Genomic DNA, 15351 nt, shown 5'->3' with positions numbered 1-15351 from the left:
TTAATTTTAAGTGGACTAGTGAAATATGATTTAGCCAAGTTAAAATCGTTTATGATGTTCCCCTCTCAAATTAGTGAATTACCATAGCCGCGTGGCAAAATATTTGTACCCTTTCAGTAATTATTAAATTTTTTCTTTTGTGGTTATTTACATTAAGATGTTTTTACTTTTTACATAAAAATACTAATTAAAAAACATGGACATATATTAATTAAGTGATTTAGTTCAATATATTAAAACATGGACATTTTTTTAATTTTATTTTATTTTTTTTACTGTAAGTCTGTAAAAGAAAAGAGACATAAAAGTTTAGTAAGACCCTCTATCTTTATGGCCAACCTGCCCTGTTCCTATATTTATTCGTGCATGCACACGGCCCTTTTGTTAATCGGGCTTTTTAAATTTCGGCCTAATTGAAAAGGTCGTCCAATTTTAGAGTCAGACAAAAAAAATGTCAACGCAAGACCAAAAACGGGGTCAATGCAAATAAATAACCGGGGAAAAGAATTCATTCGAAGAAGCAAGTCTTTATTTGGAGTTTTGATAGGTGAGTCATTCATTCTCCGTTTTCCGATTCCTGTGGTGCGTATCAACCTTCTGGAATCTTCCACCTTTTAGCTTTTACATTACATGCTTTCGTTCCGTACAATGTGTAACGCTGCTATTGTGGGATAATCACTCGGCCTCCATTTTCTTTCTTTCTTTTTTGTTCTTTATGAAGCTGCCTACACATTGATTTTATTCGCGCATCAAATAGGTAATTTTCGGAAAATTATCCTAAATGCTTTTCAAAATTCTTGTTTCTTTACAATGTGATGTGATCGAAATCGTTCTTTCTTTATATCCGGTGTTGTATATTTTTTATGAGTAGCGTTCGCATCTTCATTTGTTTCTCGTGAGCATGTAATTGGTGACAATCTCATCCCATGTTTGAAGGTCAGAACAAATCCTCAGGGGGATGGCCACTTCTTCGGTTGTGGATGAATTTGATGAATCCATGAAGAAACAGATATCATCCCTTTTGCGGGTTATGAGTTTAGTTAAATCCTTCAAACAGGATAACACGCCTTGCAAAATTGACGAGGTAGTATAATAGTTTTTTTTTCTTTTATTTATTTATTTATTTACTAAAGTAGCTTCCGCTAATTTAATAACTCTGCAGGTTTTTTTATTCAGTGCTATTAATCTTCCGATGCAATTGATTGAAGCATTTGTTCTGCTATAATTGTTGGTTTCTACAGGGTTTGTTTTTAGGTTCCGTTGGCACTGCAGCTAACAAGAATGCATTGAAAAGCTTGAATGTTACTCACATTCTGACTGTTGCTGGTAAACTGCCACCTACAAATCCTGGGGATTTTGTCTACAAAGTTATCAACGGTAATATACTTTTCATTTTGATACAATGAATTAAGTCTTGTTTGATTTCTATTTCCTTTTGGTCTTTAGTTTCATCATATGTTATTGTTAAATAGCTGCCTTTGACATGAATGTGGTTCTTTTTTCCCCCCTTGATTGGGCTATCTGTGGACTAGGATGAAAAAAAGGATATCTTTTGATTTTGTGGAAAAGGGGATTCATGTCTAGTACTTAAGTTTACTAAAATGGGGCTGCAATTCAACAATTTCTTTGTGTGCACTTTAAGAAAGCAGTGTCAAAAACTATTTATCCTGGACTTTATTGTTTTTCAGGTCATCAACTGTTTAGCTTCCTCTTGCTGTTAAAATATTTTGGGTTTGGACTGCTTCTAATGTATAATCCACTCCTTTATCTTGTGGAGTGTCAATAACTGTTTGACTTGCGCATGTAGTATTGTTTTCAAATAGCCATGTCTGCACAATATTAGCTATCTGTATTGTTTGTAAAAGACATTGATTCCTTCATTATGATTCTATTGATTTCACTCAAGCTGCTGAATGGACTGAGTGTGTGATGTTGTCCCTATAAGCCAGTGCTGCATCCATACTAAAGATAACTATTTTACTGGAATCTTGAGACAGTTGCTGACAGAGATGACGTTGACTTGAAACAATACTTCAATCAGTGCTTTGATTTTATTGAGGATGCCAAAATGCATGGTGGAGGTGTTTTGGTTCACTGTTTTGCAGGAAAATCAAGGAGGTATGCTTCTCTGTGCTATGTTTAGCCTTCGTCAAAGTAATATGACAATTTCTATTAAAACCCTCTACAATGAGGTTCTGAATAGCTATTGTTATCAGATGCCGGATGTCATATGGAACTAGAGAGCATGGCTGTTGAGTAAACATCAATTTTTTCTTATTAACTGTGCATGCTGTAGTCTTAAAAAAGTAACTTTACCATTATCCCCCCTCCCCCCCCAAAAAAAAACTTGTTGCATTATTCTCTTCTGGAGTCTGATTCTATCTTATCTGTTTTAAGTCTTGAAAAGTTAAATAATAAAGTGCATATGTCAAAATTATTGTCAATCTTTCCTGACATAAATTTTAAAACATGAGTTCAAGACAGGTTTCACTCTTTTGTTTGTGTGTAGTGTGCTATCATGTCCTTTAAGTCATTTGAAAGCCAAACTAGACCTGAAAATCACTGACATACATATAACGAAAACCTAGATTTGTAGCTTGAGTCTTAATTAGAACAAAGTAACTCGTCCTTTACTTGGTCTTTAACTGTTACATTTTCCATTGTTCATATTGAATCTTTTTTATAAAAATAAAAAAACTTGTCTTTTGTATTCTTCACTTAGCTTTTTCTTCATTTGATTATCTGAGAAAAAATGGATCCTAAATTTTCCACCATCCAGTGTGACTGTGGTTGTTGCGTATCTGATGAAGACTCGTGGAATGAGCTTATCAGAAGCTCTGCAGCATGTAAAGAGTAGACGACCACTGGCATCTCCAAATCCTGGATTCATCCGTCAGCTGGAAGACTTTGAAAAATCGCTTCAAGGTGTCTTTGATTTGCATTTTATTATTTGAAATTGCCATGCAATTTGGTTCATTATTCATATATTCATAAATAAAAAATCACCAAGAGGAAAGATGCATTTACTTCTTAAGTATATATTTGCTTTGATACACCTGTGATTCTGTGGCCATGAAGCATTTACAGTTGTTCAATGACGCATTAAAGATAACTTAAGAATGTAACTTAGAAAATAGAAATCAATAATAGTACTTTAAAATGAAGGAGAAATATTGCATTGTTCCATTTAAAGATGATACCTCATCATAGCTTTATGTAATTTTTCTCTAAAAATTGTTCCAGAAGATTCAGTATTCAAATTGTTTCAGCCTTACATCACACTCGTTTAGTCCTTCTCTGATTGCCATTTACCTTTAAATTCCATGCCTTTCTTGTTTTGGCTGAAAATTGCGGTGTATGAGTTGTCAAGGTAGTTGGTGTTCTCATTAGCTTTACTCCTGTGTATCTGTCGATTATATCTTTTTGCAGTTACAAATTGAAAGTGGATAGAATGAACATCGCATTGGTTGGATCCCATTTGTTTCGGGAAGACATTGAAGTGTCCTGAACTTGATGATGTGATATCTCAAGATACAGTAGAGAAGATATTTACTGTAAATAGCAATCACATGAACACAAGGCCGGGTCTAGAGAAGAGAAGTGATTCACTCTAGATTACTGGAACTACAACTTCATATTCATATTTCTATTCAGGTATGCAAGTCCCATTTGAGAAGATGGATTCTGGTTAGGTTCATCAGCCTATTCATTTTCCATGAAATCTTAGAATACAGTCTACTTTTTGCTCTTTCCATCCGTTTGCTTTGAGCTTACAAGAGAATAATACAAGTTTTCTCACTATTTCTGGTTTATATTCACAAGACGCATCTTTAGATTTCTGTGTCTTACATTAAAGTACAAAATCAGTCTCCGTTTAAATTTAAAACAAAACATACCCAAAACAGAAATAACAAACCTATTTCAAAACGAAATCAAAATTAAAATAACAAACTCAAATTAAAAATCAAATTACACCAAAAAACCTTCTTTCACATATGCACCCCTGCCTCCTATTATCTTTCTTCTTGTTTCACTATTCCGTTACTTCCCCCACAATGATTGATCCCCTTAGAGACTGGAAATGTGATGGAGTGGTGAAACAATAAAAAAGTAATGGGGGCAGGGGGTAAAAGAAAAGATTTCTGGTGTGATTTGATTTTTTATTTGGTTTTGTTATTTTAATTTTTTTTAATTAGGTTTGTAATTTTTGTTTTCGAGTGTGTTTTGTTTTAAACGTACTAATTTTCAGCCAGGCTGATTTTGTATTTTAAATATAAAAAAGATAAAATCTAAGAGAAATTTACTTTTTGCATACATTTAAATAGTTCTAATGGTCATTGGTTGAATAAAAATTATATTTTATTAGTTAAGTTTCGTTTTTTTTTCTTTTTTTTTTGGGTATTGAATTTTATTAGCTATCTAGTTGTATTGGTTTTGAAACATGTATGTATATAGTCGTAGCGTTTGTTTGTTGGTTGGTTATTCAATGGGGCCTAAGCCCAAAAGAGTTTATCAAAAGTAATGATCTTCTGTTCACTATTCCGCGTGTGAATAGTAAAGACCATTTTTGTTATTTAGGTCAAGAAGTTAATAAATAATAACCATGAGCTTCAGGAAAATAAAATTTAGAAAACAGAAAGGTGTTTTTGTTTGTTGGACATGAAATGAAAACAAGTGTTAGAAAGTATTTGCTGTCTTGGCCCAGAGAACTTTTCTGAGATGAGATATTATTTTTATTGGCCTGACTTGTATGATATCTTCAAGATAGAAAGTTACTCTTTAACAGAAAGTTTGAAGACATTCAAAGATTGGACATAGCATATGACTTTCAAGAACCGGACATGCTATGTGGTCCATTTTAGCTTAGGGTCCAAAATCACATATAGGGATCTCCATCAAAAAGTTTAGGTTTGGGTCCATTTTTAGGCCTCGTACAGTACAATAACATAACTGGATGCAACGTTTCACTTTACTAACGCCGGAATACTAATCCCCCTAACACGTGGATTGATGGGCACATCTATTATACTTAATTAACATTACAACATCTCAGCCTAATGGTACATCCTAGGGTGGAGAGAGAAAATGACGAAGAGATGAAGAATTTCTTTGATGCATGGCTGGATAATTATTACAAGAAATATGCCATTTTATTTTTGTTTATTTTTAAAATAAAAGTACTTCTCTATATTCGGTACATGCAAAAAAAATTTCATCATAGAATTGATCTAAAATTATAATGTTTGTAGGACCACAGAAAAAGAAAAAAATAAAATAGATTTATTGTCTCTACTGTTTGGGTGTATTTAAAATAACTAACAATTTTTTACACATTAGATGTGTTATTTTTTATGAATTATTAGATTTTATTAAATAAAAATTAAAGAATATTATAAAAATATCGATAAATTTTATAAATGTAAAATATATTTTTAATATTATTATATATAGTTTGATATATAATATTTTAAAAATGACGTGTAATCTTTTGGTTTTAAATAAATAAATACAAAACATATAAATACATAGTAAAAAAAAACATATAAATACATACACATTTTTTATTTAGTAAAATTAATTATTAAAACAATTGATTATCTTAAATGATAATGTTTCCTTGCTCAAATAGTTCACCAATATACCGCTGGAAGATAAATATAAACGGGTAATATTTTATCTACATGCATTTGTATTATTGTTTACATAATTATCAAAACAACTGATTATCATAATGATATTTTATATGCACAAAAATATCTTGCTCTTATTAAAAATTTAAAAATTAAATGTCTTCAACGTGATATGTACATCAAATAACTAAGAGATTGTACCCAAAAAAAAAAAAAAAGAAACTCGAGTGCAAAGGTAGACAATCGTTGTTTTACTTTATAAAAAAATTATTATCTTTAATGAGTTTAATTCTCGATAAAGAACAAAAAGTGGAGCCGAAAGTCAAAGCTAGCTCTCTTTTATTGTTTTACCATAATGAAAGAAACTGTTGGGCAGCACTCTCACATATCATATCATATCATATAATTATTTTCCATCTTCTTCTCCCTTCGACCCTTACCATCATTCTTCACAATCCTTCCCTAAATTATTACACCGTATGGACCCCATTGCTTGGAAAAATGGACGCATCCACCATGTTCCTCAATCCAATACTACTCTGAGCACAAAGCAGTAGCAATCTGTGTTCTTTTCTTAGTACCCCATCCTTTTCAATATGCTCACATGTGATTATTTAATATTAACCATCACGCATAATCATTGGTTTGAGTTACTGAGACGCATGGTGTTCATGTGAAAAGAGAGCTTGGTCTATTGAGGATCTTTCAAAAGGTCAACAAAGTGCAACGCTGATAAAGATCTCGAGCTACCTTGAATTTCCCAACCCTTTTTGAAAAAATAAAAGTATCCAAAAGAGAACTGCACAATCATGCCCTAGAGCGAGATCGCACATTATTTAAGTCATTAGGAAAACAATGATATAACTTTATTAATATTTAACTAATTAACCAGTGGCCATTGAAAATATATATACTTAGTAATCAAGAAACATTCATATGAAGAGTAGTCTATTTGTTATTTTATTTGTTTGTATACTAATTCGTCTACCACTCTTTGAAGTTTTCATGCATGGTGGATAAAGTTTGATAGTATTTGTTCAATTCTAATTGGATTTATATATATCTAAATCACATCGAAAATTTATTTATGTGAAGGCAACAGCTAGTGTAATGTGCATACAAGTTTCAAGTTTGTCCGGATTTTAACCTCCATAGTCGCTAGTGTAATGTGCATACAAGTGTTTTTAAAATGGGATTGTGACTTCATGGGACCCACCAAGCATTACTTAATTAGATGGTGAGTTGAATTTCTAAAACTTTACTGGTTACCCGATTAAGCACTCCATTATGTGTGTGACCACTATCCTTGTCTTTAGCTAGAATTAGCATCTTCGATTAGGACCATGACCATCAGCTGCAACCTAACGTTGTTTCTTTATTGATAATTAACATTTGTTTAGTCACGCAAGTAATAGTAGCACTAATAATTTGTGAGCAGTGAACTTAAGTTTTGCTCATTTCTCGGCGCTGCGGTACCATTAACCTTTTTTTTTTTTATTATTTGTAGTAAAATAAAAGGTATGCACTATGCATCAGAAATGATGTTTTTATTATTTTGTGTGTATTTCTTTCTAATGTAGAAATAAATTTTTTTTATCTTATAAACTACTTTTATTATCATAAATAAAAAAGTGTAAAAAAAATTACACAAAAAACCTTATCAAATTGCCCCGGCGAAATAATTCAATAACAACATTGTCACCCATTGCATGTTCGCCAGCAAGGCAACAACCCCCAATAGAGAATAATACATATATGCATTTTTTTGCGTACCTTTATATATATGATTTTCTTTTTTGTTATTTTAAGCATTCAATCTGTATATAAGGTTAAATTTAAAAGGGTATTTTTTTTATTAAAAAGGAGGCATTCTTTATTAGAAACTTATTAACAATGTGAAATGTCATGTGTTCTACATTTTACATTTTCTATTTTTTACGGAAGTTCTAGATAGGCAGAGAAATCCAAAATTTTGGAAAGTAGAGTAATACATACTATATAGTTTCTTCTTAAAAGAACTTCACAAAACATAAACTCTCACTTTAAACATTTATTTAAAATATAAATTGAATTTTGATAGATTGTCCGTATAAAGTAATCTTATATTTGTATTCAATCATATAACGCCACATTATTAGAAATAATTATTATTTTGTTCACATAAATAATCATCCAAAAAGATAAATATAATAGTATAAATGTGTAATATATTTTATATTATCAAAACATCAAATATATTTTTGTTAATGTTTATTTAAAATTGAACATCCGATGCCTAACATTTGTAGAACTATGGTCACCCACTAATATAAAAGAAATTAATGCTAACCTAAAGTTAAATAAACTTAACTCTATTTTAGAATTTAATCTAAAATATGAAGATCATCTTATATTTATAAGGATTTTATTTAATAAATATCTTTTTTACGAATATAAAACCAAAAATTTTGTATATAAAAAAAACTTTTAATGCATTAAATATCATTAAACAGTTGAAAACCCTATATAATGTTTTTGAACAAATAAAAAAAAGAAAACTTATTTGTAAAAGGCTTGTTCCATGGGATAAGTATTAAATTTAGCAAAAGAAGTAGCAAATTGCATTTTAAAAATGAAAAAGGTAGGGAAAGAAAAACAGAGTGGTTTGAGAAAGGTTTGACTACTCATATATGTATAGACAAGGAGCGAAAATCCAGGAAAGGAAATAAAAAACGCTGACCACACAAGTCACAAGACACTCTGAATTCTGAAATATGAATGTGATGATGAAATGCAAAAACCTAATCTTACCCCTCTGTCCCACTTACTGACATAAAACGACCTCACATTCGCCTTAACACAGCAAAGCACACCGTCGTTTGCGCGCGTGACGCCAACACCCCCCATCTCAATCACCTTAACAAAACGACCAACACATGGACCTGTCGTACGGCAAACTATTCCCTTCTGGGCCTGGGCCTTGCCGCGCCTCGGAGCAATAATGAAGCCTATGTGTCTGTACTCTCACGTGGACCCACTCCTTGTACCAAAGAAAGATTCCCTATCCCTAAACCTAAATATCTCATGATTAATTTCATGTTACATAATTTATTAGTGTTGTGTGGAGGATATATATCCTAACAATATCATGTATAATTGTAACCAGTAATACATTTACTTTACCTTAACCATAGTTCTTTTATGTCTCAATTTCCAAACATCACAGACCATCCAAATTATACAATCGTTATCCTATGTATAAGAAACGATCTAAATTATATTTTCATAACAAATCAATCATGGTTGAAGATAAGTTCCTTTGTTATTAAGGTATATTATCTCTTCCAGCTTTTAACAGACAGGAAAGTTAGAAGTGATAATATTAAATTGAAATAATATTATATAATTAATAAAATTTAATTTTTTTAGTGAATATTTAATTAAAAAAGATATTCTTATATTAAATTTTAAATTTTAAATTCAAATAGTATAAGAATAGAATATGATCTAAAGTGTTAGTTAATAATATTGATTAAAAGTATTAATTTTTTAATATTTTTTAAAAATATAATAACAGAATTTTAAAAACTTAATATATTTAACCCATTTGAAATATATAAAAAAAAACTTATTTTAAAAAGAATTATTAGTTAAATATTATTTTAACAATATTTTAAAAAAATATATTTGAAATATATATTAACAAGATAGTTTTATATATCCACCCAATTCAGGATGAAGAGCATGTGAATTTGACCTTATGGGGATGGGATGAAGACTAAGATGTAAAAGTAATTTTTTAGCATATTGTCATCATTTTCAAGATCTGCTCGGGATATAATATGAGAATTCTTTTGACTCCAACCAAATATTGATACTCTTTATATTAAAATAATTGTTGTCTTAGTATCTAGATTCAAAATAATTAGCTTGAGCATAAAGCTAATGGTTAATTAATTAAAAATGGATAACGTACAAAACAAGAAAAATCAAAATATCGTCTCGCTAAGGTTCGGTAAATTTATGACATGCAATTATGCATATAGTAATAGTAGTATCAATAATTTGTACTCATGACTCATGATTATTTTATCAACGTGATACTTTCTTAGTATTCAGTGTCGTGATAAACCATTTGCCTACTAGTACTCCTTAAACTACTACGAATTTATTGAGAATTAAGTATAAATTTGACTAGAATAATATACACTTAAATTCATACAATAATATATATAATTGGGTTTGGTTGTTTAGAAGTTCGAAACATGGACTCGGAATTTAGGGTTTATGTCTTCTTACAAACTCTTGATTGGAGTATGGACCTATCCACTAAATTAATTGCCCTGGGTCGCAGCTGCACTAAATTCCATTCAATTTTAAAGACAAAGTTTAAACATAGCTTCCGCAATTCATGGCAGCTGCTCAAACATATGCAATAAACAAAGTAATAGTAACCAATAGATATGTATTTAGATTAGAGTTTGCAGATAAAATTTTATATAAAATTAATTTTATAAATTTTATTTTGATAAAAAGTGAGTTAGTATTAACGTGATTTATATTTAATAATTTTATATTAAAATAAATTATAGTAAAATGAATATTGTTTAGATTATATCATTTAAAATTATATTTAGACAAAAATTATTAAAAAAATATAAATTTATATTATTCAAATCTATATTATTTTAACACTCTTTGACTATAATTATTTTTGAAAAGAATTGAAATTTATGTGTTAAAATTTAGTACTTTTTTAGTTATAATTTGTTAGTACTCTTTTTTAGTATTCTTTTTGTATTTAATTATATATTTCTAATAAAATTTATATTATAAAAATTAACAATAATAAATAAAATATATACTAATTTAAGAATACATAATAAAAAAATATACAAAGTCAAATAAAAAAATAAAGTTCTATAAAAAAATACGAATTAATAAAAATGATTAAAAAAAGATATATAAACAATGAATACTAAAAATTTTATTAAAAAATATTACATAGGTGAACATAGAAAAATTCTAAACAAAAATATTCATACTATTAATAAAAAAATAAATAAATAATTAATAAAAATTAAAACTTAGCCAAGAGTACTAATAATAATATTAAAAAAATATTTGTTTGTAAAGCATAATCATAAAAAAAATTCAAAAACTCTAATGATTTTTTTTTGGTATTTTTTATTGTAGATGAAATTAAATGACAAAATTGATAGAATGTCAATTAATTTTTTAATTTATGAAATGAATGCAAAAGCTACAATTTGTTATTTTTGGTAAACGGAAGTTCAAATAAAAAATTATGTTCACATTTAGAAGAAAAAAATTAGCCAAACAAAAATGATAATATTCAAGAAAATTGAACGTACTTCTTATAGTTCCAACATATTTACCAACACACCCTAAATTTTAGCTTATATAATTGTTCTAGATAAATAGTAACATAACTTATTGTTACTAAAGGTCGGAAAAACGGCAATTCTCTAAAGAGACAGATAAAAGAAAGAGGCATTCATCACATTAGAAGAGGAGACTATTACACTCAAAAAACTACTAAACTTTAGATAAGGAAAAAGAGACTATATTATACTCAAAATCACCGCTGACTTTAGTCTTAAAATGCCTTGTAGGTTGTTCACACGAATTGGTTCTACACACATTAAAGCTAGGATATCTGTTTTCAAATTTCCCGGTTTATGAATTCGATTTCGATACAAAGAATGAATTTATCTAACATGTGTCTCTACTATTAATAAAATTTTTTTAAATATTTATTTTAATAATAAATACAAAAAAATTTAAATTTACATTTTTTTGTTTTCAATAATTTTTTAATTTATGATTTAATATGTGCTTTTTAGGATACAACTTAATTAAACTCTATCTATATTAGTCTAGAAATTGTTTCTAACTAATTGAATGCAAACTGAGCCACTTAATAATGTAGGAGTATAATGTTTGGTATTTGGATACTTATTTGTCATTTGTTGATGGTTCAATATTTAAAAAACAATTTTCTATTTGTAATATTTATATAAATGGTGTGTTTAATGACTTGAACATTGACAAATAAATTGAAAGAGAATAAGCAATATGCAGTGCATAAGTTGAGAATAGTTTAATTACCTGGGGTCAACAATTAATTGAAAGTATTGTGGGGAGAAGCAACCGGTGATTATATGATTTGTGAAAGAAAGATTCCCTTCTCATCTCTAGGAGTAGGACTCCGGAAATTGTACCACATAAAAAATTAAATATATTATTCCTATATTATATTATATTGCTTAATTGTCTCCTTGCAAAAGTTTAATAAATATAATATTATATTAAAAAATGGGACAAGAAAAATATATCAATGGTAAAATTTATTTAAAATGATATAGTCTAATCGATCACTATGAATACCGTGTGAATTGGAGTGTGTTTGACAAACACGTTGGGAAGGAGAGAAGTCTGTTTGAGCTTCTTGAAAGTTTTACTTTGATGTTTGGCAATTTTTATCTTTGTGAATGCAGAATTGATAACCCACGTTTAGGAGAAGCTCAAATTTGTAATTTCTGCGTTTCACGTTTCACGTTTCATGTTTAGGAGAAGCTAAAATATTTTTTTTTTACCAACCCTACCCTTCATTTTCTTCTATAAAAATGATACTAGTAACTATTATCTTCACAGTCATTCTTTGTAATTCTTCCTACTTCTTCATAATTTTTTAGTTCTATTTTTTTCATCAAAATCGTTTAGATTTATTTCAATCACTAACAAATTGAAATTTTTTTATTTTTATTTGATTTTATTCATATGAATTTTATTTACGTTTTATGGTATTTTTTTGTTCATATGATATATGTTGTTGGTTTTATGGAATTTTTATTATTTCTTATCTGTATAATTTTTTTTCTATTCTTTGATGTACTCTATTTTTATTTTGTATTAATTTTTTATTTTTTATCCTGAATTTGTAAAATTTGTAATTGTAATTGTAATTATTATATACTACGTTTATTATCAAAATTTTGAATAATATAAATTATGATCCTATAAAAAAAAGACAAAATAAATAAAAAATTAATTATAAGTAACAATAGGGTCATAAATAATAAAAATTTATAGTCTAAAATAATACTAAATTAAAGAGTACTGACGATACTAAACAAAATTATAGAATATTTTCTTTTTGTGTGACATTATAAAATTTATAGTACTCTCTTTTATATTTTTATTTTTTATTGTATTTATTTTATTTATATGATAAATATTTTTTATATTATTTTTTATAGTATTCTGATTTTGCAGGTATATAAAATTGATGTCTATTTTAATAATTTTTCATCTAAAAGTAATTTTAAGTAGTATAATCCAAACAACATTTATTTTACTATAATCAATTTTGATATAAAGATTACCAAACATAAATTACGTTAATCCAAACTAACTTACCATCAAAATCAATTTTACAAAATCAATTTTATGCAAACTCTAATTTACAAACTGTAATCCAAACACACACTTAGTTGTTGTTCTTATTCAACTAGTGTTCCTCTTAATCTCTTATATAGCTCATCCACTTTGTAATTAACTCGGACTTTTCTTGATGGATGAAACATACGGTTAGCTGAAGCAAGATCCAGCACGTGAATATTTGTAAAAGGTATTTCCATGTTTAAAATAATATGTGAATGCATATTCTTTTGGTGAATTTATGTATATAATTTCAATATACTTGGTTTCCATGTGAAATTTTTTACCTTTATAAGTAATGTATTTATTCAGATAATTATCTCATGTATGGGTTATAGACTGAGCAGCAAACATGATGAAAAGTATATTTTTTGTATTTAAAATTTATTAAAAATTTAAAAAATATTCTTAATTTTTATTTTATTTTAATTTTGTCTTAACAATTTTTTATTTGTATCAAATATATTTTTAGTGGCTAATTTTTCAAAAAATTTAAAATAAATTTAATAATAATTTTACAAGAACAACTTTTAACATAAACAAATCAAATTTAGGTGTTATACTTTATTGCTTAATTAGCCTTAAATTTTTTAGAAATTTAGCTATCATAAATACATTTAGTGCTTATTCGAATGTCATTAAATTGATATAAAGAGATTTTTTTGATAAATTTTTAATAATAAAAATAAAAACACTAAAATAATAAAAAACATATTTTTAAAAAATTATAATTTATATCTTCATTTATTATATGAAAATTATCTTTTTTTAAATATCTTTTAAAAAAGATGTTTTTTTACATAATAAATAAATAAAAAATATTTTTATTTTATTTTACCTAAACATAATTGATAAATAAAAAGATCTTTTTATATGAGATATTTAAACATAAAATCACTTTTACTTTTATAAAAGATCTTTCAAAAAAAAAATACCGTTAAATTTTTTTTTTTGAGAATGACGTCCAAATAAATTCTAATACAAATAAAAAATTTCAAAAACAAAATAAAATTTTAAAATATTTTAAAAACTTTTAACAAATTTAAAAATAAAAAATATTTTTACCCTTAGTTATATTAATTTTCGAAATATAATTTTACTGACAACGTATCACGGCCGGATCACTTGTTATTTTATTTAACAAGTCTTGCTATAACGAGCTGAGAGTAGTCTAAAAATTGCAGGAAGTGGAAAAATAAGAAGAGAATCGAATTGGAAAATGTTATTTCTGAGCGGTTCAAGAAATAATCGACGGAACATCGGAGTTGGGGCATTTTAAACAGAAGCGAGAGAGAATGGAGGCAGTGTTTGGTGTTGGTAGCTGCCTAACCAATAACCAGCATGGAGTGATGGCTCCCACGTGATTTCACTGCTCATCCTCAAATCCTTCATTATTATTCACCTTGGTCCTTGTGTTTTCAACTTTGACTTTTCTAATTCTTATTCCCTCTCACTCGGTTAATGTTCCACTATATTTTTATTAGTACACTAATTATCAATAATGAATTCCAATTTATTTCCTGCTCCTCCCGTAGTGCGTAGTGCATCCTCCATTAATAATGTCTGTTAGCAGAATTAGGCACAGTTTGATGATAACTGCAAATCTAGCAAGTGGAGTAGCTAGCTCACCTAGTTAAGACATTAAGGCACATTCATTGTTCTCATTTCTTTGATAAATGCTCTGTACTATATCCTACACAACCTAACTAAACAGATTTTCAGCAACAGTGTACTGTGTACCTCACTTATTGGAGCACTAATATAAAATTACAATTTATTTATCATGTATTTTTAGAATATATATTAAAATTATAAAATAAAAAAATTTTAATTAAAAAATAAAAAAATTTAAAATTTTAATGTATTTATTTTATATTTATTAAATAAAAATATTTAAAATTTTTCATTAATAATAATTTTATTATGTGTTCTAAAAACATATGTTAGTTAAACTCATGATTAATATCTGCAGCCCAAGAATATATAAAAGAGTAGCATAGGTTTCTGCCTTTTATTTAAATAAATATTAAAAGGTTTTTATTTTTCAAAATACGCATAAATTTAAAACAATGCCAAAATACATAAATTATTCGTAAAATAAATTTTAATTCCATTTCACAAAGAGCATAAGAGATATAACGTTTTTAGCTTTGAGTTGATGTCAGGTTTAAGTATTAATTTTGATAAATTTAGCTTGATTCCTATTAATTATAACGAGCAGTGGGTATAACATATGTGTAGGGTGCTAGATTGTAAGGATGTCACTCTTCCAGTAAAA

At 27.7% G+C, this 15351-nt stretch overlaps 1 protein-coding gene across 7 annotated transcripts; it reads left to right on the top strand.

Annotated features, from left to right (window-relative positions):
• Positions 1-502: 502 nt before the first annotated feature.
• Positions 503-3812, top strand: LOC112705519 (dual specificity protein phosphatase 1). Of its 7 annotated transcripts, none has more exons than XM_072208502.1 (7): positions 503-547; positions 722-757; positions 942-1084; positions 1242-1377; positions 1998-2118; positions 2780-2925; positions 3430-3812. In XM_072208502.1, the coding sequence occupies exons 3-7, from the start codon at positions 959-961 to the stop codon at positions 3438-3440; spliced, it is 540 nt and encodes a 179-aa protein (XP_072064603.1). In that variant the 5' UTR covers positions 503-547; positions 722-757; positions 942-958; the 3' UTR covers positions 3441-3812. The 7 variants fall into 7 exon arrangements, with proteins under 7 accessions (XP_072064603.1, XP_025612151.1, XP_025612159.1 ...); XM_025756366.3 differs by having other exon boundaries at positions 937-1084; XM_025756374.3 differs by having other exon boundaries at positions 515-582; positions 937-1084.
• Positions 3813-15351: the final 11539 nt, after the last annotated feature.

Source organism: Arachis hypogaea, chromosome 1, assembly GCF_003086295.3.
Source record: "Arachis hypogaea cultivar Tifrunner chromosome 1, arahy.Tifrunner.gnm2.J5K5, whole genome shotgun sequence".
Lineage (NCBI taxonomy): Eukaryota > Viridiplantae > Streptophyta > Magnoliopsida > Fabales > Fabaceae > Arachis > Arachis hypogaea.
The sequence above is the reverse complement of the archived record's forward strand: the minus strand, read 5'-3'. Positions and strand labels throughout refer to the sequence as shown.